Raw genomic sequence first — 25,129 nt, forward strand, 5'->3', positions numbered from 1 at the left:
TTTTCCTCTAGCTCAGGGGTGGGCAAACTATAGCTCTCCAGATGCCCATGGACTACAGTCACCCCTGGCTCTAACATGGGGCTCATGGGGCTTGTAGTCCACGGACATCTGGACAGTCACGGTGTGGCCACCCCTGTCTAACCTAAACACAACAGTAACCTTTGCAGGATTGAGCGGCTCAACCAACCAATCCCCCCACGCAGCTCTTCCGTCCCAGAAGACTTTGCGCGCTCCGGCTGGCTTCCTCGAGAACCCCCAGCGCCTTGCGAGAGTTCCTCCAGCAACCGCCAGGGGGCGCGTCGGCCTGCCTCCTCTGCCGCCGCCTCTCCCCTCCCCCGCCCGGTCTCCACCGCCACCTCAGCATTGTGATGATGATGATGACGACGACGACAACGGCGGCAGCGCGGCCGAGCGAGTGAGCTCAACGGTCGGAGGCCTGGCAGCCGGCGGACCGGCGGGGATGCTGCGGGGAGGCCCAGCGAAGCCATGGAGCTGGACGAGGCTTTCGGCTTGGTGGGGGAGTTCGGCCCCAGGCAGAGGCGCCTCACCGCTTTCCTGGTGCTGCTGCAGGTGGGCGTCCGGAGGACCACCCAGCCCCTCCCCTTCCCCTCGGCGCCGGGGGCCGCCCGGACACCCCCCCCCCCCCAGCTTCCTATTCGCTTCTCGCGCCGGTTGCTAGGCGAAACTCGCGCGTCGCCGAGGGGAGACGGAGAGGAAGGGGAGGGGTGGGTGTTGCCAGGGCAACAGCTGGGCCGCCAGGCTGCTCGCGCCTCGGCCAAGAAAGGGGTGAGTGGGGGTTGCCTAGGCAACAGCCAGGGCGCCAAGCTAGTGACGGTTGGGCGCGGTGGCCGGGAGATGACGAACTGTCAGCCTTGCCCACCTCACAGGGTTGTTGTTGCGAAGGTGAAATGTTCAACGGAGAGCACCCCTGATGCCCTTTGCCCGAGGAAAACCAGCGTGGTGGGGAGGATTAGCATGCCACGTAGGTATTGAGGGAATCTCAGCCCTTGTCCTGCCCACTCTCAGCAGAACCTACCACAGAGGGCTGTTTGGGAAGGATAAAATGAGGAAGGGAGAGTCATGCTTTGCTTGGAAAGTTCAGAAGGAAGAAGGCCGCTGGCTGGTGGCTGAACTAGCCCATTATGGAAAGTGAACTGTATACTGGTAAATCAAAGTCCAGTAGCACCCTTTAAGACCAACAAAGATTTATTCAGACTTCGTTGGTCTTAAAGGTGCTACTGGACTCTGCTTTTATTGTGCTACTTCAGACCTGAATGTATTCAGGTAAGAATAAGTCCCCCCCCCCCCTTACACAGCTTCAAGGGGCTTCACCTGGGGGATTTTGCCTGCTAGGCAAGGGAGCCGTGACACAGAATGAACTGTGGACCCATATTGCCTCCCTGCTTGTTGTCTCGGGTATTCAAACAGCTGGAAGGAAGCAAGCCTGCCCCAGCCAACCAGCTGCTACTCTCAACTGTCCATGTGAATTACAGTTGAAGCAGAGCAGCATCTGGTCTCTCCCTTCATAACTTCGGAGACGTCAGAGGTCTTACGCCTGGGGAGAAGGAAGCGGGTACCATCCAAGCAACTGCAATCCTGACTCATACTTTTAGGAAAGTCATGCTGGAAATGGCAAGAGGTGCCATGGGGGAGAGAAAAAAAATGTAAATATATATTTAAAATGTGGCCTGCTGTTAAGTTCGTATGGTGAAAAACAGTTTTAAAATCAAACATAATATCTATGGGGGGGTTACTTTGAATCCCATCTTTTCTTCTTTCACTGAACTCAAGGTGGGTTTTATAGGGTTCCTAGGAGGTCTTCCATTCAGACACCAAACAGTTTAGCTGCCTGCTTTAACCTTTATCATGACTGCTACAATCATTTCTTGGGCAGGCCTGAAGAAAAGTGTCCTGCCCCTTTAACAGAGGCTTAACAGGATGTTATTTATTATCATGCCCTGAAAAGCAGTCATTTGCTTTTTTCCACACATGATCATTGTCTTAAATGGCATTGAAGTGATAAGTAGACTCAGATACATTGTAATAAAGTGAGTGAATGGATCAGCAGCAACCATGAAATGTTACAGAAGCAGGCACAGTTCCCTATATTTTAACCCAATTTAAGAAGCAAGAAGACTTGAGCATAATTCTCATTTGAGAAGCTGATTGTTTGTATTCTCCTACTCTAACCCCCGGACATCAGCCTGTCCGCTGGAAGTTCATTGGTCAACTCTGATACCCTATCTGGCCACCTCAGTTAATAATCTGGGAACAAAAGAGAGGGCATGACATTTGTAGTCCCTGGAGTTTGCAGCAGATTGTTTTGGGAAAAGATGTGGATTCCCATCTCAAAACAGCCTGTGGCAAAATTAGCTGCTGCCTAGAAGACTATAGTTTTGACACCATGGTGCCTTTATGATTGTAACCAAGAACAATCTAGTAGTTTAGTAGGAGCCTTGGACTTTATGTGTAACCTTTAATTTTTTTACTAATGTGTAAAATTGGAATGTGTTTTCTGAAGCAAAGTATGATTTTTACAGGCTTGGAAAGTTCAAGATGATGTAGTTGCCCCCATGTCTAAAATGTGGTGCAGTTTGTATTTTTAAAAAGAAGCAGCAGCAACTTTGCATGACTAACTCCTTCAAATCTTTTTCTTTTACCTTCCCTGGGAAGGGTGGGTGGGTGGGCATCCTGCTGAAGCTGCCCTTTCCAGGGTAGGTAAAGGCCTTGTGTCTCCAGAGGCTTCAGCAGGCCGTGGCTGGCAAGCCCTTTGTCCTTATTATCAGCCATATGTTTACAGTTTTCATGTATGTGTCTACAGTATATATAGGAATTATCATTTGTTTAATATACAAAATATTTATTGTTCCCCCAAATTTCCAATTCTTCCACTGGGCAAAGACACTAAGGTAGCCCTCAACTTTTTTACTGTTGAGAAACCCCAGAAACATTCTTCAGGCTTTGAAAGTGGCACAATCATGCGAAATATGGTTGGGAAGCATAGCTGTGTACACACCCACCTGGGGCCTCTTCCATTCTCATCCCCTCCAGGCCCATCATTGGCCACTTTGGAAAGGGGGCGGGGGAAGGTTGACATGACCATATATGGTCATATCACACAATAAATGTTTAACAAACGTCATGATACCCTGGTTGAGAAAGCCTGAAATACAGGGATGATTTTCCTGCCCTCCCCACAGCCTTCACATCTCTAGCTGTGGCTAGGGAACGTTGCCTTCCATTGTTTCCCTAACTGGAATCTTTATTTGAAAGGTTTCTTATAAACTTTATTCAGCTGCCATAACATCAGGCAAAGTTAGATGATTCCTCAAATGGTAAACTTTGATTCAACAATAGTTTAATATATAGGAAATAAATGATCATATGGGACTGTTTGGAATAGGCATTTCTGTTTAGCCCACAGTTTTTGAATTACTAAATATTTCCTAAATACTGTGTTTATCAGAAGCGAGTTTCACTAGCTTCAGTGTGGCTTGCTCCCTTATAATGTGTTTACAATCCCAGCCTTAATCTGTTTATGTTCCACTGCCACTGCATTTTAATAGAACAAGTGTCTCTGTTGGGGTGTGTGTTTGTGTGTGATAAGGATGCCTGTTTAATGTTTGCAAATGAATAAAACATATGACATTGTGTTTTTGTGTGTGTATCCCTGGGGATTGTAGCTCATTTATGCTGTTCACGGTGACACATTGCAGTGTCTTCTAGTGTTACTGTCTTTCAGAATCTGTCAGTGATTGAAAGATGGGTTTTATCATGATAGAAACAGAGTCCCAGAGTACAGTGCTTTACTTTGCGCCATAGGAGTGAATAGAAACAGTATATGGAAGAAAATATAGGAGTGACCTCAGGGTAACCAAGTTGGTATAACTTGGTGTAACTCAAGTTTCCTTCTGCCTATCCCTGCCTAAAAGAATCAGTCAGAGACAGAGGCGCAAGGCAAAGACTTTCCTATAGAATCGCCGAGAGTCAGACACGACTGAATGGATGACATAATTATCATCATCATCCCTGCCTATCCTGTATTATGTTTCTTGGTCATACTAAAGTGTGACAGAATGTTGTGATTTTTTTCTGAGTCTTGCTTATATAACAATAATAATAGTATATATAATATCTGATCTCCTTAAACTTTTTGTTTTACTTTTAAGGTGTTTGTGGCCTTTCAGTCTATGCTTATTTTAATAGTGGGAGCTGTGCCAGAATATCACATTGATCAGGAAGAGATTCCAACAAGTACGGAAGGTCTTGCAAAGCATGTCAGATTTTCTAATAACTTCACATCCATAGCAACAGAGGTAAGTGCACGAGGTTATTATTTAAACATTTCCCCACATTTTATGTTTCTTCTCATCCTGCAGCTGTGATATACGCCACTACCCCTGGAAATCTTGGGAGAAATGCCCACCAGAGTCCTTTCATGAATTCTTTCAACACAGTGGAGGGGAGAGGAGCAAGATTGCATTTGTCCCTATGCCAGGCTTCTACATACTGGTTTGCTGATCACATATACAGAATCCTATACATGTAAAGTTATGTATGTGGAGATTCTTTCAGCTTCTTCCACATATTAGAAGGGTATCTGAAAGTAGATGTGGTGGACAGAGTGTTCTGTCTCCTGATTGCTCTCTCCTGATTGCCCAAAGATCACAGAGAAAACAGAAAAGGGGATATTAAATACTAATAGAAGCAGTCACGTTAGATATGAAAACAGAGCAATTTAAATATGCTGCTTTATTATTAAGAAGTACAAACTGTAATCTAGATATTTTGAAACAAGAAGAGTTGGTTTTTATATGCCAATTTTCGCTACCAGAAGGAGTCTCAAAGCAGCTTACAATCACCTTCCCTTTCGTCTCCTTCACAACAGGCAACATGTGAGGTAGGTGAGGAAGAGAGCACCCTGATGTTACTACTTGGTCAGAACAGCTTTATCAGTGCTGTGGCGAGCTCACAGTCACACAACTGGCTGCATGTGGGGGAGCATGGAATCAAACCTGGCTCGCCTGATTAGAAGTCCATGCTCCTAACCATTACACCAAGTGATATTTAAACTTTCATGAATCTCTTTAGACTAGAGATAAGAGTAATGAGTCAAATGATTTATTTGCTAGCAAATTCCATATACTTTAAAGAACTGCAAAACATATGCCAATCCAATGAAAACATTTGTCACCCTTTTTCAGAGTGGAGCATCTCAGTTTGCTTGGATTATTCAGTATATCCAGCAGATGCACAGACATTTCTGTAGTCAACATAGTGTTTTCTTCTTAGGTTGAAGCATTCAGATAACACAGCAGTATGGAGAGGGGACGGGGAACAGGAGCTAGGTACAATTTGACTTCTGTTTCATTGAGCAAATTCTAAATGGATTTGTTATTGAACATTGACGAGCAGTCATGGCATTTCCTGTGTTTTTCAGTCTGGCAAATTAATGCTTCTTCCCCAGGACAGGAGAACATCTTGATTTGGTGATTCCCACCACTCTATCAGGGAGACAGGACTAAAAATTCCTCCTTTTCCTGTGTCCTTGGTGGGTGTCACCCATCCTTCAGTTCTTTTCCTGCCTCGAGAGGGAGAGCAGCTATATCAGTAGGCTCAGTGTCCTCTGTTTATCTACTCCTTAGTTTCACTATCCCTTCTCACTTATATCTTCTACATTGGGGGCCGTCAACCCCCCGGGCTGCGGCCCGGTAGTGGGCCGCCATTGGCCGCGCCACCCTCTCCTCCCCAGCTTTGACGGCCGATTCACTCACAGCCCGGCGAGCTTCTTACTGTGGGGGGAAGAGGGAGACGCGGCTGCCGGCATGTGCAGGTGCACTGGCGGGCACAAACGCGCATGCGCGGCAGCTCCGTGCATGTGCGTTTGCACAGAGCTGCCGTGCATGCCTTGCTCTGTACTAGTTTTAGGCTTGAAAAAGAGAGCGAAGATCTCCTTTCCCATGGCAGCCATTTTCTTTCCCCCAACTAATAATAATGCTATTCAGCCTCCTGGGATGGCTATGGAGAAGCACAACCATGGCAGTTTTCTTTGTGAGAACAATATTATGTTATTGCTGGGGGGCATGCTTTCATGGCTGCCCAGACTGAGGATCAGTCTGCATGGAGCAGATAATGTTGGTGGCTGCACCGTCTCATTCTGTCCTAACCAAGGAACAGGCTGCTGAGAGCAGGCCTTGTCACTGGTTGTGCCCTTTAGGGCCATCCTGACCAAAAAGCACATGGACTGAACTTCAGAGCCTAACAACAGTGCACAAAAAAAACCCACGTCAACTGTACCATTGGAGGTGCCATTTCAAAATCCGAACCCTCAGCCATTTTAATTTCTCCCATCACACTGATCTGGAGCAGCCCAGGGCTTCCTTAGACCAAGAGGCTGTTAGAAAGTGCACCAAATAAGATGGTGGGCATTTTGAAACCATGGGAACCATGGAGCAACAAAGCAACCTGGCCAAAATCGGTACAGAGGACTAAGGCACAGTAAGCATCTCTGGGTAAAAAGAAATTTCTGATGATTTATTGAAAAAGATTATGAAAATGGCTAGAGTAGAGTTAAAGGAAAAAAGGAGTTCTAGACCTCATAAGGATATGGGGGGGGAGGCCACATAGGAGATATCCATCACCAGGCTGCAGTCGAGACAGCCAGGAGAACACCAGGAGAGATCCTGAAGAACAAAAGCAGTCCAAGAACGAGTGTATGATATCCCCTCCAGAGACAGTATCCACACAGATGGGTATGATATCCCCTCCAGAGACAGTATCCACACAGATGGGTAGGGATCCTCCAAAGGGGACACAGACCTACTCCTCTTGGGGTGAGGACATCTTGCTGGTGAGATTCCACCGTCGGATCAAGGGAGGCAGGAACTTTAAAGTTCTTCCAGTCCCTAGGTGGCACTCAGCCAGTCCTTTCAGTTAGGTTTCTGCCTTGGAGGGAGAGCAGGGAGCTGGAAGATCTGCGCAGTTATATATATCCTATTTCTACCTTTTACCTTATTCCTGTTGTCTCATTGTTTGTTCGTTGTTACCTCCTTCATAGTCCAAGTTTGTGAGTTCGCTTCTCCTCCTCGCCAACCCCCCCCCCCTTTGTTCGTTATTTCTGCTCCGGGAGAAAGCCGGTAAAGGCAAAACTTCCCAGCTAAACTTAATTCTACAAGCTCCGCTCCAAAAAACCATGGCAGATGACCTTTAGTCAGAAGGAGAGCTAGAGGCACCAATGGAACCCACGGAGCAGGAGCCGAAGAAGCTGGAGGGTGTGCCGAAGGCCATCCCCAAACCAGCTGATGAGGAGCCAGGCCACCAAGCGGCAAAACACCACATTAAGTCCAACGTACTTAATCTTCTTCACAGTCCCCAAATCCAATGGGGACTGGCGAAGCAGTGTTAGACCTAAAATTCCTGAATTGCTTCATCAAACTTCGCCACTTCAGAATGGAACTCTCAATTCTATTTCGGAGGTGATACAGAGAGGAGAGTACCTTACATCCTTGGACCTGATGGAAGTGCACCAGCACGTGCCGATTCGAGAAGGTATCAAGAAATTTCTCAGATTCTGTGTGGGTCAACACTATTATCAATACAGGACGTTACCGTTTGGACTCTCAGCAGCACCCAGAGTATTCTCAAAGCTGCTAATTGTCCCAGTAGCCTTTCTACGGAAGCAGGGAATTCACCTGCATCCGTATTTAGACAATCTGTTACTGAGAGCACAATCCCTACAACAAGCCATCAGCCACACCACAATCACGTTGCAAGTTCTTCAAGACTTTGGGTTCATAGTGAATCTTCAGAAGAACTCACTAACCCTTCACAGTACCTTCAACATCTGGGAGTCCTGATAGACACGGTGGCCTCCAGGTTATTCATGACAGAGAAGAAAATACAGAAAACCAGGGAGTTGGCAGATCAGATAATAAAGGGGAGAACCTTGTCACTAATGACACTAGCAAGTATGATAGGCATCTTGGTATCAAACCTGTGCACTGTGGAATGGGGAAGACTACATTCTCGGCAGCTGCAGAGCTTGTTACGTCCCTTCCAGCACGAGATAACGATAAAACTAGACAAGAAAGTAAAAGTACCACATGCAGTCAAAACCAGCTTGTCCTGGTGGACCAAGAAGTACAATCTGTCAAAAGCTATTCGGCCTCAGGTTGGCAAAACAACTGTTCACAGATGCCAGCCTGAGGGGTTGGGGAGCGACTGTGGACGGCCATTCAGCCCAGGGAATATGGTTTGTAGTGGAGTCGACTCTTCCAATAAATGTCCTGGAAATGAAGGCAGTGTTTAGGGCTCTGCAGTACTTCCAACTAAAATTTAAAAACTCCCATGTGTTAGTGAGAACGGACAACATTGCAACAAACGCTTACCTAAACAATCAAGACGGGTCCAGATCATCAAACCTTCACAGAGAAGCCATGAAAACCCATGTTGGGCGAAATCCAACCTGTTATCAATAAGAGCAGAATACATAAAGGGAAAAGAAAACATTCGGGCTGACTGGCTCAGCAGAACGACAGTGTCATCAGCGGAATGGTGCCTGAAGCCAGAAATCTTCGCCTGGATAACATCAATCTTAGGTCAGCCAAAACTGGACCTGTTTGCAACAGCAGACAACATTCAACTGCCCAGATTCTTCTCCCAGTACTTTCACCCATCAGCAGAGATAACGGACGCACTGTTGGCTCAGTGGCCAGCAGGCCTACTATACGCATTTCCACCCTTCCCGGTGATGACGCGCCTGCTCGCAAGAGTAAAGGCTCAAGGCGGAGGTGATACTAATAGCTCCGAGATGGCCTCGACATCCGTGTTTCTCAACCCTGATCCACATGTCGGTTCAGGAGCCTCTACAGATACCAGTACAACCAGATATGCTTCAACAAAAGCAGTTTTCTCAGCCCAGAAGACCACTAGTACTTATTGGGGAGGTGTATGGCAGCTTTCGATATTAAACAATCTGCAGTGAAAGAAGAGGTTAATCCAAAGCTAAAATTAAAAATTACTGATATTAATACAGAATTTTCCCCACCTTAGTCCCAAAACTGCTTCCTTTGCCTCAGCATTTTGAAAGGTTATAAAGAGCTGAATAGGTAAAACCAATGGTAAACAGACAATTTCCTCAAACAGCAAAGAAATCACACTCCATGCCTAAATACAATTTCAAACACATTATTGATCCTATCATTGCATTACAGACAACCTTTCTGTTATCAGAAGAAGGTAAGGGGTCTGTTAAAGAACACTTAGAAAGGCAGATTATGCATTAAGAAAAACCTTTCAAGCAGTTGCCATGGCAACAAAAGCAACATCCATTAGCTCTATTGAGGCAAGGGCATGCATAGTATGGATGCACAGGGTAGTTAATTCCTGTGGACAAGAAGGGTCTTAGAAGGTGTGCAAGGTGCTAAAGGCAGTGTTATTCTTAGCTGACACATCTCTAGACACTTCTATCTTTTGGCAATGAGTTCAGCAGCATGAAGAACAATTTTGCTGAGAGCATGGCAAGCAGATCCAAAGGCCAAATCGATTGTGATGCCATGGTGAGAAATTATTTGGGGAAGCATTGGAATGGGTGTTAGTTGAAAAAAGAGATGAAAAGAAAGTAATGCCTAGAACCTTGAGAAGGTCTGACGGGAGGTTCCAAGCTGGTTCAACGTCCACCTTTAGATCTCAGAACACCCTACCAAGATGTTGCCAAGAGAGCAAGAGGTCTTATTGGCAGTAAAACAAGTAATCCTTTCAAGGATGTTTCAACAATAGGAAGCCCAATTCCAGATTCAGCAGAAGAGACAAACAAGATGGAGATGAGAAACCGTCTAAACAATGACTACATGATAGCGCCGGTAGAAGGCAGGCTAGCACTATTCAAAGATTGTTGTATGAGCACAGAGGTAGACCAGTGGTCACAGGAAATAGCCCACAGAGGTTATGCAGTAGAATTTTGGTGCCTCCCATCAGACAAGTTTATAAAATCTCCACAACCAAAGTCAAAAGAAAAGAAGCCAGCAATACAATACAAATTCAGGCCATAGAAAAAGTGCCACAGCCAGAAAGAAAACAAGGAGTATATTCAATATTATTCCTAGTACCAAAACCAAACAGAGATTGGAGGGCAATGTTAGATCTGAAGTATTTAAACAGACTAATAAAAACAAGAAGGTTCAGAATGGAAATGCTAAAATTCATAAGAGAGACCATCCAAAGAGAAGACCTTCTAACATCCCTGGATTTAAAAAAGGTCAATCTCCACGTCCCACTATTAGAAAACCACACGAAGTACCTGAGGGTCTGTGTGCAAGAAGAGCATTTTCAATACAAGGTTTTTCCATTCGGACTCTCAATATCCCCAAGGATGTTCTAAAAACTTTTTCCGGAAGCAGTACCGAGAGGACTGGGGATACATCTGTATGCCTATTTGTATGATTTGTTAATAAGAGCACCCTCCATTCATTCATTCATTTAGTTTCTTACCCACCACTCCCAAATGGTTTGTGGCGGGTTACAAAGTCTGTATAAGTCTATAGACAGATCATGGAACTACACAGAAGTAATGATGAAGATATTCCAGAAGTTTGGGTTTGTGATAAATGTCACAAAGAGTTCATTAGAACTGGCACACAAAATGGAACATCTTGGGTGTATTAATAGACACGCAAAAAGCAAAGTTGTTCATGACACAGGAAAAGGTAGGAAAAATCACGAAGGCTGCAGCGACAGTGATACGCAGCAAGATGTCACTACTAATGGAACTGGCAAGTCTTGATGGGATTGATGATTTCTACCCTGGACACAGTGAGGTGGAGCAAGTTGCATTCCAGAACCTTAGAGAAATTTCTCAGACTTTTGCAGGGAAAGATCACGAACAAGCAGGTAAGAAACATAAAAGTTCCAGCAATGGTAAAAATGAGCTTACACTGGTGAATGAAGAAGGTAAATCTGACTCTAGGGAAATCGTTCGAGATGCTGGAAATAATGCAAATATTTACAGATGCAAGTCTGATGGGCTGGGGAGCATCAATAGAGAAGCACTCAAGACATATGGTCCCAGCTAGAATGCAAAATTCCGATAAACATCTTGGAGATGAGAGCAGTTTCTCTGGCTCTGACCCACTTTGGTCAGTTAACTTGACAGAAAAACATGTTACTAAGAATCATCAATATGGTAGTGAAGGCCTATATAAACAATCAAGGGGGATCCAGCCAGCGAATCTGCACAAAGAAGCCTGGAGAGTAGAGAAGTGGGCGGAGAAGAATCTCAAATCAATAAGAGAAGAGCATGTAAAAGGAAAGAAAAACGTGACAACAGATTGGCTGAGTCAGACAATGATATCAGAAACAGACTGGCAGTTAAAGGAGGTGTTTCAGTGGATCAGAAACAAGATGGGAAAGCCACAGATAAATCTGTTCACGTCTAATGCAAACAGGTAGACACAAAGATTCATGTCCAGGTATTACCATCCAGAGGCTTAAATGGCGGATTCTTTAACAATAGAATGGCCAAAAACACTACTCTAGGCGTTTCCTCTGTTACCACTTCTTCCTTGACTGTTAAGAATAATTCATCTGAGAGCAGAAATAATTGTAATAGCACCCTTTTGGCCAAAAAGGTCATGGTTTTCCTCTCTGAAACAGCTAGCAACACAACAGCCACTCCGACTACCAGAGTCTCCAGACCTGCTGAACCAAAGTCCAGTCTGGCACCCGGACCCAGAATGTTTAAATTTAACTGCCTGGAGGTTGAGCGGAAAGGCTTGAAGGACTTAGGATACAGTGAGGAAGTTGTCAGCAATATGTTGGCATCAAGATGACAATCCATGAATAAAATTTACAATTATACCTGGGAAGTTTTCGTATGTTGGTGTAGAAGAAAGAAACTAGACTACTTGAGGTCAAAAGTTAAGAAGTTCTTAGACTTTTTCCAAGACGGGGGGGGGGGGAGCAGAGATTAAAAGTGGTGACCTTAAGGAGACAGGTAGCTGCATTAACATCGGTGCTGCCATTAGTTAATGGGAAGTACTTATGAAGGCACCCGCACATTGTCAGGTTCCTGAAGGGCATGATGAGGACAGATCCCCCAGCGATACATTGGTTTCCCATGTGGAACCTGAATGTGATTTTACAAAGATTCACCAAACATCCTATTGAACTGTTATGCAAGTCCTCACTGAAGTTCCTGAGAATAAAAAACATGTTTTGGTGGCCATCACGTCAGCCAAGAGAGTCTTGAAATTAGCAGCAATGTCAGCACATAAGAGTTCCTGCATAATACACAGGTACTCTGACTGGATCCATCATTTCAATACATCATCAGCCTTCCATGTAAAGCAAGAGATAGTATTACTAACTTTTTACCCCAATCCAAAACCAGAAAAGGAAAAGGCATGGCATATACTGAGTGTGAGAAGAGCATTGAAGATTTTCCTGAAGCAAACAAAACAGTTTAGGAAGGACCAGGCAAATTGCCTGCTGCAGCAATTAGCAGGGGGTTAAAGGAGTGTACAGGCAAAGCCTTTAAGTGTCAGAAGATGCAACCACCAGTAGGTGTGACACATTTAGTGAGAAGTGCAGCGACTAATGCAGCTTTAATGGAAGCTTCCACCAGCTTTGGTGGAAGAAATTTGTAATATGGTGACATGGTCATCAATATCTACATTCATCACTACAAGATACATTCCTACAATGTGGTGCAAGCAGCATTTGGTCGGAGAGTACAACAGCAGATAGAGCAAGGCATGTAAACGATGATCCCATCCGAAATGATCCCACACAGCTTATGGAGGTCCCAGAGGATGTCCTTACCCTGTCAGAGGGAGAATGAAGATTGTGTATATCTGAGGAAAGTAATAGTGTATTCAAATTACAGAAATAGATTGAAGGGTAAACAAGTTTCACTAGGGGATCTGGGAAAGGATCTCTCATGTTTTTAAAAATGTAAATAACTGTGGAGGGCCCTAATTTCCATTTTGATTCCTTTCCCTGCAACCTTCCCTCCCCGCCCTCCATCTTCCTTGATGTAATCTGACCTAGCTGTTATTTCCTTGGATGAGAAAACATAAAGGTACTGTAGAGTTAAGGGATGTGGAATGATATAGTATAACCTGATTTTGTCAGATCTTGGAAGTTAAGCAGGTTCGGTACTTGGATGAGAGACCACCAAGGAAGATTCTGAAGAGGAAAGCAGTATTAAGCCACGTCTGCTTTTAAAACCTTAGGTTTCTCAGCCATGGGCTTGTGAAACCCTGGGTTTTCTTGAGTGTCCTGGAAGGGTTTCCTGAATGAGCAGGAATTAACTATTTTTAAATTTGTTAAATATTTAATTGGGTGATATGACCATACATAGTCTGACTCCCCCCTCCGTGCCAAAATGACCAGTGATGGGCCTAGAAGTGGTTGGAAGGGGAGGGGTCCCAGGTGGGTGTGTGCCCCAGCTGTGCTTCCCAACCATATTCTGCATGATCTTGCCACTTCTGAAGTCTCTGTCTCTGTCCCTCTCTCTCTCACACACGCACACAGTGTGTTCGAATTTTTCTTTCTGCATCAAGAAATGAGCACCAGCGAAGCTGGACAAATACAGGCATGCACACATGCACACGCTCAATGTCCCCACAGTATTATCCTTTTTAAAAATCTGCTCACAGTAGTTGACTCTGCCTTAGTTGAGTCAGAGTCTCCCATGGCTACTATTTCTATTTTTATATGGCAGTGGCTCTTCTGCTATCAAGTTTACTTTGGCACTTCAGGTTTAAGACTAAAACGGGTTTTGAAGCAACAAGACATCGTGGAATAACTTGTTGACAGAAGAAGAAAGATGGTGTCTTTCATGAAGCCTGTTCAGAATAAGTCTGGTACATAGTACTCTTGGGAGGTTTTCAGAAAGTTCTGGGGTTTTTACATTTCTGCTTCACCGTTACTTAGTGCTAACACTATATATTGCTTGATTTCCCTTCCATCAAGTCACAGCCGACTTCTGGTGACCCTGGCAGGGTTTTCTAGGCAAGATACGTTCAGAGGTGGCTTTTCATTGGTGTTCCTTGGTGATGTCCCGTACAAAGACTGACCATGGCTAACCCTACATAGCTTCCTAGAATCACTAACACTACCCTGGGACTTCCTCGGGACAGGTCCTTCCTCGGGACAGGTGCTCAGAGTAGGGAACCTTCTTCTCTCCATTATTATCATTATCATCATCATCGTTGTTGTTGTTATTATTATCATTATTATCATCATCATTATTATTTCAGTTTTTATTTCTCGCCACTCCCAAGACTGGCTCGTGGTGGGTTACAATTGTCCACAGTTAAAAACCTCAATAAAACCCCATTAAAATTATAAAGGGACATAAAAATAACAATACGTAGATCAACAAACATGGTGGTAAAAATCCACTATCACCCCCATAAATATCATCCAATAGGGAAGCGGCAAGAAGGGAGCCATAACCCTGGTGTACCGCTGCTCAGTACTGGGGGGGGGGGCAATCAAGTAAGCAGATTTATGGTAGTCCCATGGAGTTTTTCAAGACAAGAGAGGTGGTTTGTCATTGCCTGTCTCCATGTCACAACCCTAGAAGTCTCCCAGCCAAATACTGATCAGGGCTGAACCTACTTAGCTTCTGTGATCTAACAAGACTGGGCTAGTTTAGGATATCTAGATTAAGGCTGTTCTTCATGCAATCAAAGCTCCCTTGGTCAGATACTGTATTTTATATTATGGAAAATGCAGCTGATAATAAAAAGAGAAGCTGCTAGTGATTTATAGTACATTAAAATTGTTTGCTTTTGCAGCTGTATGTATGGAAGTGCTTATGATTATCTGGAACATTGCTCCTCTGCGATTTGGTTAAAATCTATGATAGAAAATAGTGTCGTGATCTGTATATTACATTGAGAGCTACAAATTCATTATTCATCACTTATTCATCTTTATAAAAGTTTGTTATGTCTTTGCTAACTTGCAGTAAATCATAAGGGTACAATGTTCTTGCAAATATATATATATATAAAAATATTATTAGGAGTTAGTTTTCCTCTGTGTGGTTAATTCTTTCATCTCATCATTCAATAGTCAAAACCACAGACCTTGACAAAGTTTGTAGTATTTTACTTCACAGCTTTGAAGGTTACTTCCTTTATTGCTCTTTCAGAGTATTTTATTTTTATTTTTTTATTTTTATTTATTTAGATGTATATACCACCCTCCCCGAAGGCTCGGCTTCTTAATGTTCTATGGGATTGTCATAGGTGGGGGGTGTTTTATGGGATGTTTTTTATCAATGTGATATTTTGTGAGTCGCCACAAGCCATCTGTGCTGAGAGCAGCGGGACAGAAGTATAATAAATAAATAAATAGTAAATGTAATAAACTCACCCCTTCTTCTGAGCATTTTCAGCAATGAAGGGGGCTTTCTGCTCAAGAACTATATTTGAATTTCCCCCATCTGTAAAGTGAATAGAACAGACATTTGGGAATTTGCTGAAAGTAAAGAGCAGGAGATCTCAAAAGGAAATAAACAGGGACCAGACATGTGAGAAATGTAAGTGCAAAAAAGATAATAAACTTTAGGGACTGATATATTCTTAAGATTCTACATGTTCTGTGTCTACACTTACATTTCCCCCAAGTGTGGTTCATGTAGCTCATATTTTTTTCTTCTTGGATTAATACTCCAGTGTGTAACATTGTTTGTTTGGGGGGTTTTGTACTGATGATTAACCCACATATCAAGGACTTCATCAGAGGCTGCAAATCTCTAGCTTCCTAGAATTAGATTAAAATATGAGGTCCAGCTGTTTAAACGTGTAGCCATTATGAATTCAGCTTGACATTTTGCTAGTTACCATAGTAACCAATGTCAGTCTGCTGTTGTTACCTACGCAAAACTCCAAAATGTATTCCAGACCAGAGAGCTCTTCTGTGATGGTCTGAGATAAATGTGCTTTCTTCTTTATAAGGCTAATGGTGATGTGTGTGTATGTGGGGGGTGTAGCAGAAGGCTTTTGGTAGCCTTTTTTGTGGTATTCTAAAATAGCTGGCTTTCTGATCACACCTGGGTTTTTTGCAGTGTGTGTACAATATGGGTCAATACACAATTAGGGTAGGTATAGGAAAGCTGAAATGAAAAATATAGCTATAGCTACAGTTATAGGTGGAATGTTTTAACTTGATAAGCACTTTTAGATCTAATTTATTTTAATGGTGATATGACTAAGCAGATCCATATTATGTTCAGTTGACTTAGAAAGTTATGATTTTGCTTAGGACAGCATTGCTAGTACAGTGAGAGCATTAAGAGCATAAGAAGTGCCATGCTGGATAAGACCACTGGTTCATTTAATCCAGCATCCAGTTTCATACAGTGGCCTACCAGTTGCCATGAAGGACCAACACGCAGGACATAGAGGCTTTGGGTCATCTTCTGATGTTAGCACTGGTTTTCAGAGTTTTCCTGTCTCTGAATATGGAGGTTCCCTTTACTTGCCATAGCTAATAGCCATCAACCTATCTAATCCCATTTTAAAGCCATCTATGGTAATGGCCAGTTATAACCACTGACAGCAAATTCCACAATGTAATTACTTATTGAATAAAGAAATATTTTTTTCTGTCCTGTACTCTCTGCTCTTCAACTTATTTGAGTTGTCAGCAAGCTCATTCTCAGACTTTAATGTTTCATGTCTAGTTTGCTCCTCAAAATTCAGTAGCTTGTTATTGTATTGAAACTGTTCTTGTATTGAAACTCTTCCCTTTTTTGTTTTCAACAGTGGTATTTAATCAAACATGAAGCCTATAAGGTGAGCCTGGCATCATCCCTATATTTTGCTGGGTTACTTATTGGAAATATAATGTTTGGCCCATTGTCAGATAAACTGGGCAGGAAGCCTGTTTATATGTCAGGTAAGATTTTGCGGAAGTTTTATGCATGGATTCATTTATTTGCACATATGCCCTTTGTCAGTTAGTTCGAATAGTCTTTGTTTTACAAAAAAAATTTCTATTATAGGCATGCTAGCTTTTAAACTAGTTGACCAGTCTTGCTTCCTGCCTGTTCTATAAATTTTATGGACATAAACTGTGGCATTCCAGAGCAACTCCACAAAAGCCATTTAGTTGCAAAAGAAAAGGGTTTACAATAATAGTAAAAATATCCCTGGCTAAAATCAAAGATCATCACTTAAGGATTTAGTATTAGTATTATAGACTTTAGTGTTTCCAGCCAAAGGCCACTACAATGCCAGCAATATCATAGTGGTTGATATCAGATATAAAACAATAAAACATTTAAAATATAGACAATAGTCAATATGTAACAAAATGCAATAATAATTCAGCTCTGTAACTCTGGTGGCGTAAATTTAGCTTGAATTTTCCTTGCTGCTAATGCAAATAATGATACTGTTACGCATGGCAGGATCCCTGCATTATGCCTTGGCACACTGTACTCCTTAACCAATAGCGCAGCGCTACCGTCTAGACTTGGGAGCAAGCTAGACACAGGACAGACCAAGTCACTCTGGCAGGGCAATGTCAGAGCAGACTCCATCTTAGGAAACAGGACAAGCCCAGGCTTGTTCTCAGCTACTGGTTTGGAAATCCAGGTGCCTCCATGCCCTACTCTCGACCCCCCCACACCCCATTGTACTACTGATAAAGTGATTTGGTTCCAGCCAGGATGCCCCAGGGACCCTGGGCATATCTCTTTGTCTCTTACCTTAAGCCTATCTGCCAGGGGAATCTCTTCCTCAAACCCTTATAGATACACAGTAGCCATCCGGCTTAAGCCCATTAACTCTTTGTCTAGAGCCATTAACACACACATCTCCGGTCTGACAAGAATATGCAGTGACCCTTAGAAGACCCCATCACCTGCATACTGCACGTACATCCACGTGCACCCCTCATGTCCACACACACACCGCCCACGCCCCAGTCTTGGGTCCCCTCCCCTTTGGGACCCCATAAAAATAGTGGCCCGAGACCGTCACTTTGAGTGTCTTCCAACCCGGGACCTCCCACGCTGGTTCGTGCTTCTTCCTCTGACCCACCACTCCTCGGACAGGTAACTATCAAGCCTTCCACTCTTCCTCCCCCTTCTCTATATGACTGCTTGTATGTGTGTTAGCTATTTGTGTGTACTTTTGTTATTTTCCTTTCAATAAAATCTTATATTAATATTTTACCTTTATATCTGTGTTTGCCTTGAGTTCCCACGGGTGTAATAAACCCTCGTGGACATAGGTAACGATCCGATAACTCTAAGTTACCTCCCTCTCGCAGCATTTGAGCTAATATTCCTCACAAGCTCAAAGATACGTGTTTTTAGGACACGTGTTCAGCAATTTGGGTAACAATACATTATAACTGATTAGGGGATTGGTATCCAATAATAAGACCATTTTGTCTAAGTGTACTGGAAAGTTCTGGCCCAATAAAAATCTTTAAATATTTTTGGTTCTTGGCGCCAAGTATAGTGGACAATCTTAAACATAATAATAAAGGTTTTCAACAGCAGGTTCTCCACAAATACATAGGTGAAGGGCAAAAGGCACACCATAAAAACAGCCAGAGAGTAGGGCTGATCGCATAGCTTGAAAACGTAAATGGGTAAAAGCCATTCTAAGTTTTTGTATGGAAATAGTTACTAAATAATCAGATCTGAGATGGACTTAGATTTTATTATTGTTTGTCTACCCAATATAGCATCACTTTTAAAGAACCAGTCTCTCAAATTGGTGCCATCCATTTGCACTCTTAGTATATCATCTGGGATGGAGTACCATGTTTGTATTTAGTAAGGTTCTCAGGTTACAGATACACTTTGCTGTCCTTGCTGATTTTGTAATGTATTAGATTATATTGCAAAAACAGTAAGGACAACAGTGCATCCTTACAGATTCTAATAGAACCACCTCTGGAATAAGTTGTAATATGTATCTTATTATGCATATTATATATCTCATTTTCAGAGAGTTAATCTTTATTACGGGTAGACCGAACATATATATAAATTAATCCTACTTCATAGAGGCCAACATTTTTACTATTCACTTTATGTCATGTGTTTTAGGCTAAATTAACACCAGCAGCATTTTGTTGTAGTCTTTACTTCTAGGTTTTTACTTGAATGATTTTAGGTGTTTCTGAAGACTGTTTTGCTTGGTTATGTTTTAAGACACTAAAAACGCCATATGGTCACATGCTTCAGCGGAGATATGGTTTCACCCATGGTATGATAAGAAGGTAGTGTGTTTTTCCTCCCTGCAAATTGTTCATTATTGAGGACTGATATATTAGTTCTTACCCATTGTATGTGTTCTGTGCAGGTCTCTTCTTCGATGTTATTTTTGGGTATATCTCAGCATTTGCACCAAGCTATGAAATTTTTGCAATGTCACGCTTTTTTGTTGGGATTACAAATGGTGGCATGTCTTTAGTGTCATTTGTTTTGACACAAGAATATGTAGGGAAATCATTCTGGGCATTGACAGGTAAGACTTGGTTCAACCTCTAAATTTTTTTTTTCAAAATTTTCCAAATGGGATTTATGTTTAGTGGGTGTTAAAACTTGGATATTCTTAGCTCAGAGTCTGTTGATTTCAGGAGGGAAATTTGCCAAAGTAGTACCTCATTAGCCCATTGTGCTAATCTAATAAAAGCAGTAAGACCTTAGGAACTGTGTTTGAGTTTACAAATACTTTGCAGGCAGTTGCTTTTAATGGGTGTTTATAGTACATTTTTCATTTCTTAAACTCATTCCTAGTTTCATTGCTCAAAACCTTTAGAATGGCAGGATCCCAAGCTTTATTTTTTCTGCAACAGAATGTTAGACTTTTTTAAATCCCTTGTATTCCATACATACATTTAATTCTTTTCTAAGTTTGAAGGAAACCATCTTTCGCAGTCTCTGCCCCACTTTCTCCCTCCATCAGTGAATGAGGTTATTTGACTCAACAGTACTCCTTTAAACCAGAGGAAGATTTCCACGTATCTAGGGAAACTCACATACATTCACAGTTCTTCTTTTTTTTCCCACACCCCAAATAGAGGGCCAACTCCCCCCCTAAGAAATACATGATTCCCTGGCTGTTCTTATACAACCTAAGTGTGAATATTGCCCACTCATTTTCCAAGTCCTCCAAAAGTCTCCATGTCCTCACAGAAATCTGAAAAGCATACTTGCTTGATTTCCAAACCTCTATGAAACTGAAAGAGGAACAACTCTACCTTTTTTCATCATCTGTGGAGGGAATGAGGAAATGTCGTTATTGAGCTGCATTGTTTATACATTCCAAGACAAAAAGGTTCCCCTCCCTTCTCCAGACCAGATAGAAAGGTGGAGTAGTCTTATCACCTGACTTGGGTAAGGGCAGGTTTCAAGGAGGGGGGGGGGGGAGAGGAAATAGCCCCAACTCCAAGAAAATTCCTCCACTTCCATGATACATGGCTTGTATCCAGGCTAGCTGGCTGCCTGGTAGCTTTTAAAATAATCTGCACTTGGGTATGTGTGATGAAATGCCTGGCAAACCCCTGTTCAACTAAGTTTGAGGGAGCTAGCCTCAGTTTGAGTGCTGTATCACTGTATTGTGGACATGTGGGAGGTTTCTTGATGGTGGGAAAGAGAACAGACATCCTTTCTATTTTTACGGCCACCCATTACAATCCCCCATGATTCATAGACACACACCCCATGCCTGATTAAGAGTGTTACATAGTGCTTCAACATTCTAATTCCTTTTTTTATTATTGAAGCTGAACAAAATCATACTTCTTAAAGGCAGGAGGGAATGACAGCAATATTTTGTTGCTGGTTCCTAGAGGTCATTATTAGGTAGGGTTTTTTTTTTTAACTGACAGCTGGGTATTATATAGTGTTTTTTCAAACAATGGCCTGCACAAAGGTATGTGATTAAAACTTTTGTCCCCCAAATGAACACCAGAAAGACCAACCATCTATCAGTGATGCATGTTATTCCATTCCTGTAGTGTGAGGTGGTAGTTTGTACATGTGAATGAGTTCTCACAGGTCAGGCACCACATATAAAACTTCAATAGCCCAAGATTGGTTCATACACTTAGCTGTGCCATCAAGCTATGGCAGATGTAAGACATATGGGAATGCCAGCATTCATTCTCAGGATGGGTTGATCATTTGTATTCTTAATGTTGGTGTACCGCCCGCAATTATACCATTGTTGATATACTGTCTACAAAATATGATATTATGCCTTTTTTTGATGATCCCTTTAATTTTCCAGTTATATACTAGCCCCCTACTCCTCCCCTTCCTCATGCATGTTCTTATTACCTTGTAGAAACTCTGTGAGTCATGCCTTCTCTTTCTCTTGTTGATTTTTCTTCTTCTCTCTAGTTGCTTCCTTCCCATTTTGTCTGTTGCTGTTTCCTGTCTATTTTCCCTATTTGGTTTCTTCTCTTTCTTGTTGGTCTCGCTTGGCTCGCCAATCATCTCCCCCCCCCCCCAGTGGAACCGGCCCTTGAGAGGCTGAAGAGGTGCTCCACTCCCTGCTGCCTGCCATTTCAGGTGCTGTGTTGTTTAGTATCTCTCAACCATCAAGCAGGCTGAGATGGTTGATTAGGGCTTGGCAGTGAGAGGGAGCCACTGCACAATAGCATTGATGATGTATTGGTAGACATGGCAACTGTGTCAAAGGGTCCATAAGCAGCAGTTATTTTTCAGCTGCAGTTTTGTGACCTCCCCTTGTGGTGTATATTATTAATTGTACTACATGCAGGAGGTAGCAAGTATTTTGTCCTTTAAGTGTGGATTTTTCTGTAATTGCCTTGACCGAGAATGTTTTTTCAGAAATTTCTGTTCAATCCACATCTTTATAAGGTTAGGTTCCTAGGAGTACTGGCATAGACTATGTTTGATTCAGTGGGTTTTAGTTGTTCAGTTAAATGTGATTCGGACTGAAGTGCTAGTAAGTTTTTATCTTTTTAGAAAGGGGCTTTCTGCTTTAGTTCTGTAAGCTTTTGTCTCCATCCCAATTATTTCTCAGAATATACAGATACACCATCTGGAACATTTCTTTGCCCTTCTTGGTTTAGTTTGTGTCTCATGCATGTACTCCACATTTTACTTCATCTACCTAAGCTTTAAAAAAATTGGAATCTAATACATTGTATTTGAAGAAGTGTTTGTGGACATGAAATATCATATCTTGAGTAAAACTTGGTTGGTCTTAAAGGTGCTGGAATCTAATGCATTTCTCAGATCACACTTTTGAGCTATGTAATCTTTCCTAAGATTGAGGAATGAAGAGGAAGGGTTAAGATACTAGGAACAGTGTTTCATTATAGTTTCCTATTTTTTTCACAGAACAGCATAGAAATGTTTCATTTCTTTTAAATTTCAGGAGGTTTATAGCCCAGAACGTACATGAAGTGTTTTACTGAAGTAATTTAGATTCTTCATGAGTAAGGTTTTTTAAGAATTGTGGTCCTAAAACATTGGGAGAATGTGAAATTCTTGAGAAATGACACCAATATTTAATGTAGTAGCTTATTTCTTTGTTCTGCTTTTCAGGCTCATTAACAAATGTGATATTCGCAGTTGGCATAGCAGTTTATGCCTTATTGGGTTACTGCATACGGGAGTGGCGCTTCCTGGCCTTCGTATCAAATTCTCCAGGACTTTTCTTTTTCCTTCTCTCTTTGTAAGTAACTCTTTTATGAAAATATGAACTAACTTCAAAAAAAATTGGATCTATCATTGGAGGCAAGAATAAAAGCTTAGCAGATATTTTGCCTGATATATTAAGGCTTCATTGATGTACTGTATCCGGGAAGATAACTTTTATTTATTTAATATCCCCATTTTCTCTTTTCACACAAAAAATCCAAGGCTGTAAACCCTGAAAGTAAGTTACAGATGAGTGAAACCTGCCCACTCCATTGAAAGGGCCCTTGCTGTATCTCACACACCCTTCTGCAGGTTATCAGATTGCTGATGGATAGTTGTTGGGCCAGGCAGGCTGATGGAAAGGGCTACTGCCTGTGATTCTGCCAAGCTGCAGAATAGTTGTGGATGATGGCATCAGAACTGGAAAGGCCAGCCTGGCTAATAGCAAATTCAAACCTGCTTGGCTTATTGTTTAGGATTGTGGACTTCTAATCTGGCGGCTGGGTTTGATTCCGTGCTCCCCCACATGCAGCCAGCTGGGTGACCTTGGGCTCTCCACAGCACTGAGAAAGCTGTTCTGACGGAGCAATAATATCATGGCCCTGTCAGCCTCACCCACTTCACAGGGTGTCTGTGGTGGGGAGAGGAAAAGGAAGGCGAATGTAAGCCACTTTGAGACTCCTTTGGGTAGAGAAAAACGGCATATAAGAATCAACTCTTCTTCAGATTGTATTAGCTGTGATTAATGTTGGCCTCGGTGTTAATGTAAAAGTACATGTCAGGTTAGATGCTTTCCACTTGTCAGGAAAATACTTGTATCTGTGCAAAAGGGAGGAAGATTTTTACCAATTCCCCCTTCTGGTTACAGAGGCCTACAGGGCCCAAAGACATTATGTTGGAGGGCACAGCGGTGGGGAGGAAGCTGTGATCAATGATGAAAAGAAAGGGGTAGAGATGGGTGTGTGGTGGCCTGTGCCCAGTCTCTCTTCAATGCTATGTCTGTAGCTGGACATAAGAGTCTAATATTTATTTAATTAATTTTAAAAAATGTTTATAAAATTCCTTTTCCACCCAATTTTGGTAGAAAAAAATATTAAAAGAGTCTTACACACACAATGATTAAAACAAAATATTGACACTTAAGCAGGAGCACGTTTATAATATGGAAGATAAGATTCTTTTATACAACTGCAAGCTGCATGTTTCTAACACCATTTCTAAGAGTTTCTGTACTGGTGGCATAATGACAGATAAATGGATTTCAGAGAAGAAATCTCCAGGGGAAAATTAATTAACAACAAAGCGAGTAAAAGATGTTCTCCCTCTTGCACATCGCCTTGTAACTGTGGCATTACATTACACAAAATAATAGTACTGTAATTGTTAAATTGGTTATGGCTTTAATGTAACAAGCAATTATGACGTGTCAGTTCCAGTAGGTTTGTCTCTCTCTTGTCACATTGAATGAAACAGATTGTTTAGTCTGTCTTTCACATCAGCTAATAGTAATTTAAAATGAATTGCGTGATGGGGGTATCTCATTTGCCATTTGGAAGTCTGATGTGCTCTAGTTAGCTTTCTGCATTCTGCTACACTGACAGTGTGCGGGGGGGGGGAGGAATTCAAAAAGAAGTAAAAATGAGCTTGGACAGGATCCATCTCTGAATGCATGGAAGGCAAGCGTGCTAACAGTAAAGCTAATTAGAATAAGGTGACAGAAAATGTTTGTATTTTTTTGCTTTCTTGAGAATAAATAGAAGAAATTAGAACTGTGAAACATAATGTAAGGAATGGGTGCAAAAGAATGAGTATTCTTTGTTGATTTAGGAAGCTGGAAGCCTTCCTGGCTGTATCATTTGTTCTTCTGTATTGTGACTGAGGATGGTGATACATACTGCCAGGATTTTATAAAGAATGTTGGTGTGTGTGTGTGTAAAGTGGCATCAGGTCACAGCCAACCTATGGTGACTCCATAGGGGTTTCAAAGCAAGAAATGTTCAGGAGCAGTTTTCCAGTGCCTGCCTTTGCATTGTGACCTTGGATTTCCTTAATGGTCACCCAGCCAAATGCTAACCAGGACTGACTGCTTAGCTTCTGAGATCTAACGAGACAGAGCTAGAGTGGGTGATCCGGATCAGAGTTCATGGTAGACTGCTAGCATATTATTGTCTCAGTGGTTTGTAGGATGTTTTAATATCTTAATAACATTTAAAAATGCAAAGCTCTACACATATTATCAAACTTTGAAAAGAGTTTTAATAGCATAGTGTTAGATCCAGATACATTTGCAAGTTTCCACTGTCTCCCTTTGGGGCCAGCTACAGACCCCCCCCTTCACATAGTACTTCGTAGTTACCTGTTTCCCAGGAGCAGCATCTCATAGAGATCAGTCGGCAGCAGTTAGAAGGGGAAAGTAAGAAAGTTCCATTCTCCTGATGGAAAATTGGGTCTGAATCCAATCCTATGATTAATCCG

At 42.3% G+C, this 25,129-nt stretch overlaps 1 protein-coding gene across 3 annotated transcripts in view; it reads left to right on the forward strand.

The window, feature by feature from the left end:
• Positions 1-339: 339 nt before the first annotated feature.
• Positions 340-25,129, forward strand: part of LOC143843923 (solute carrier family 22 member 15-like) — a 34,728-nt gene continuing 9,938 nt past the window's right edge. For 2 of the 3 annotated variants that reach the window (XM_077350753.1, XM_077350752.1), the window contains exons 1-5: positions 340-570; positions 4,170-4,316; positions 16,779-16,911; positions 19,338-19,502; positions 22,559-22,688. In XM_077350753.1, coding sequence (XP_077206868.1) covers positions 487-570; positions 4,170-4,316; positions 16,779-16,911; positions 19,338-19,502; positions 22,559-22,688 — 659 coding nt within the window. In that variant the 5' untranslated portion in view covers positions 340-486. Of the gene's footprint in view, positions 571-843; positions 983-4,169; positions 4,317-16,778; positions 16,912-19,337; positions 19,503-22,558; positions 22,689-25,129 lie in introns of those variants that run through there. The other variant, XM_077350754.1, reaches the window with a different exon arrangement.

Source organism: Paroedura picta, chromosome 8 (genome assembly GCF_049243985.1).
Source record: "Paroedura picta isolate Pp20150507F chromosome 8, Ppicta_v3.0, whole genome shotgun sequence".
Classification (NCBI taxonomy): Eukaryota; Metazoa; Chordata; class Lepidosauria; order Squamata; family Gekkonidae; genus Paroedura; species Paroedura picta.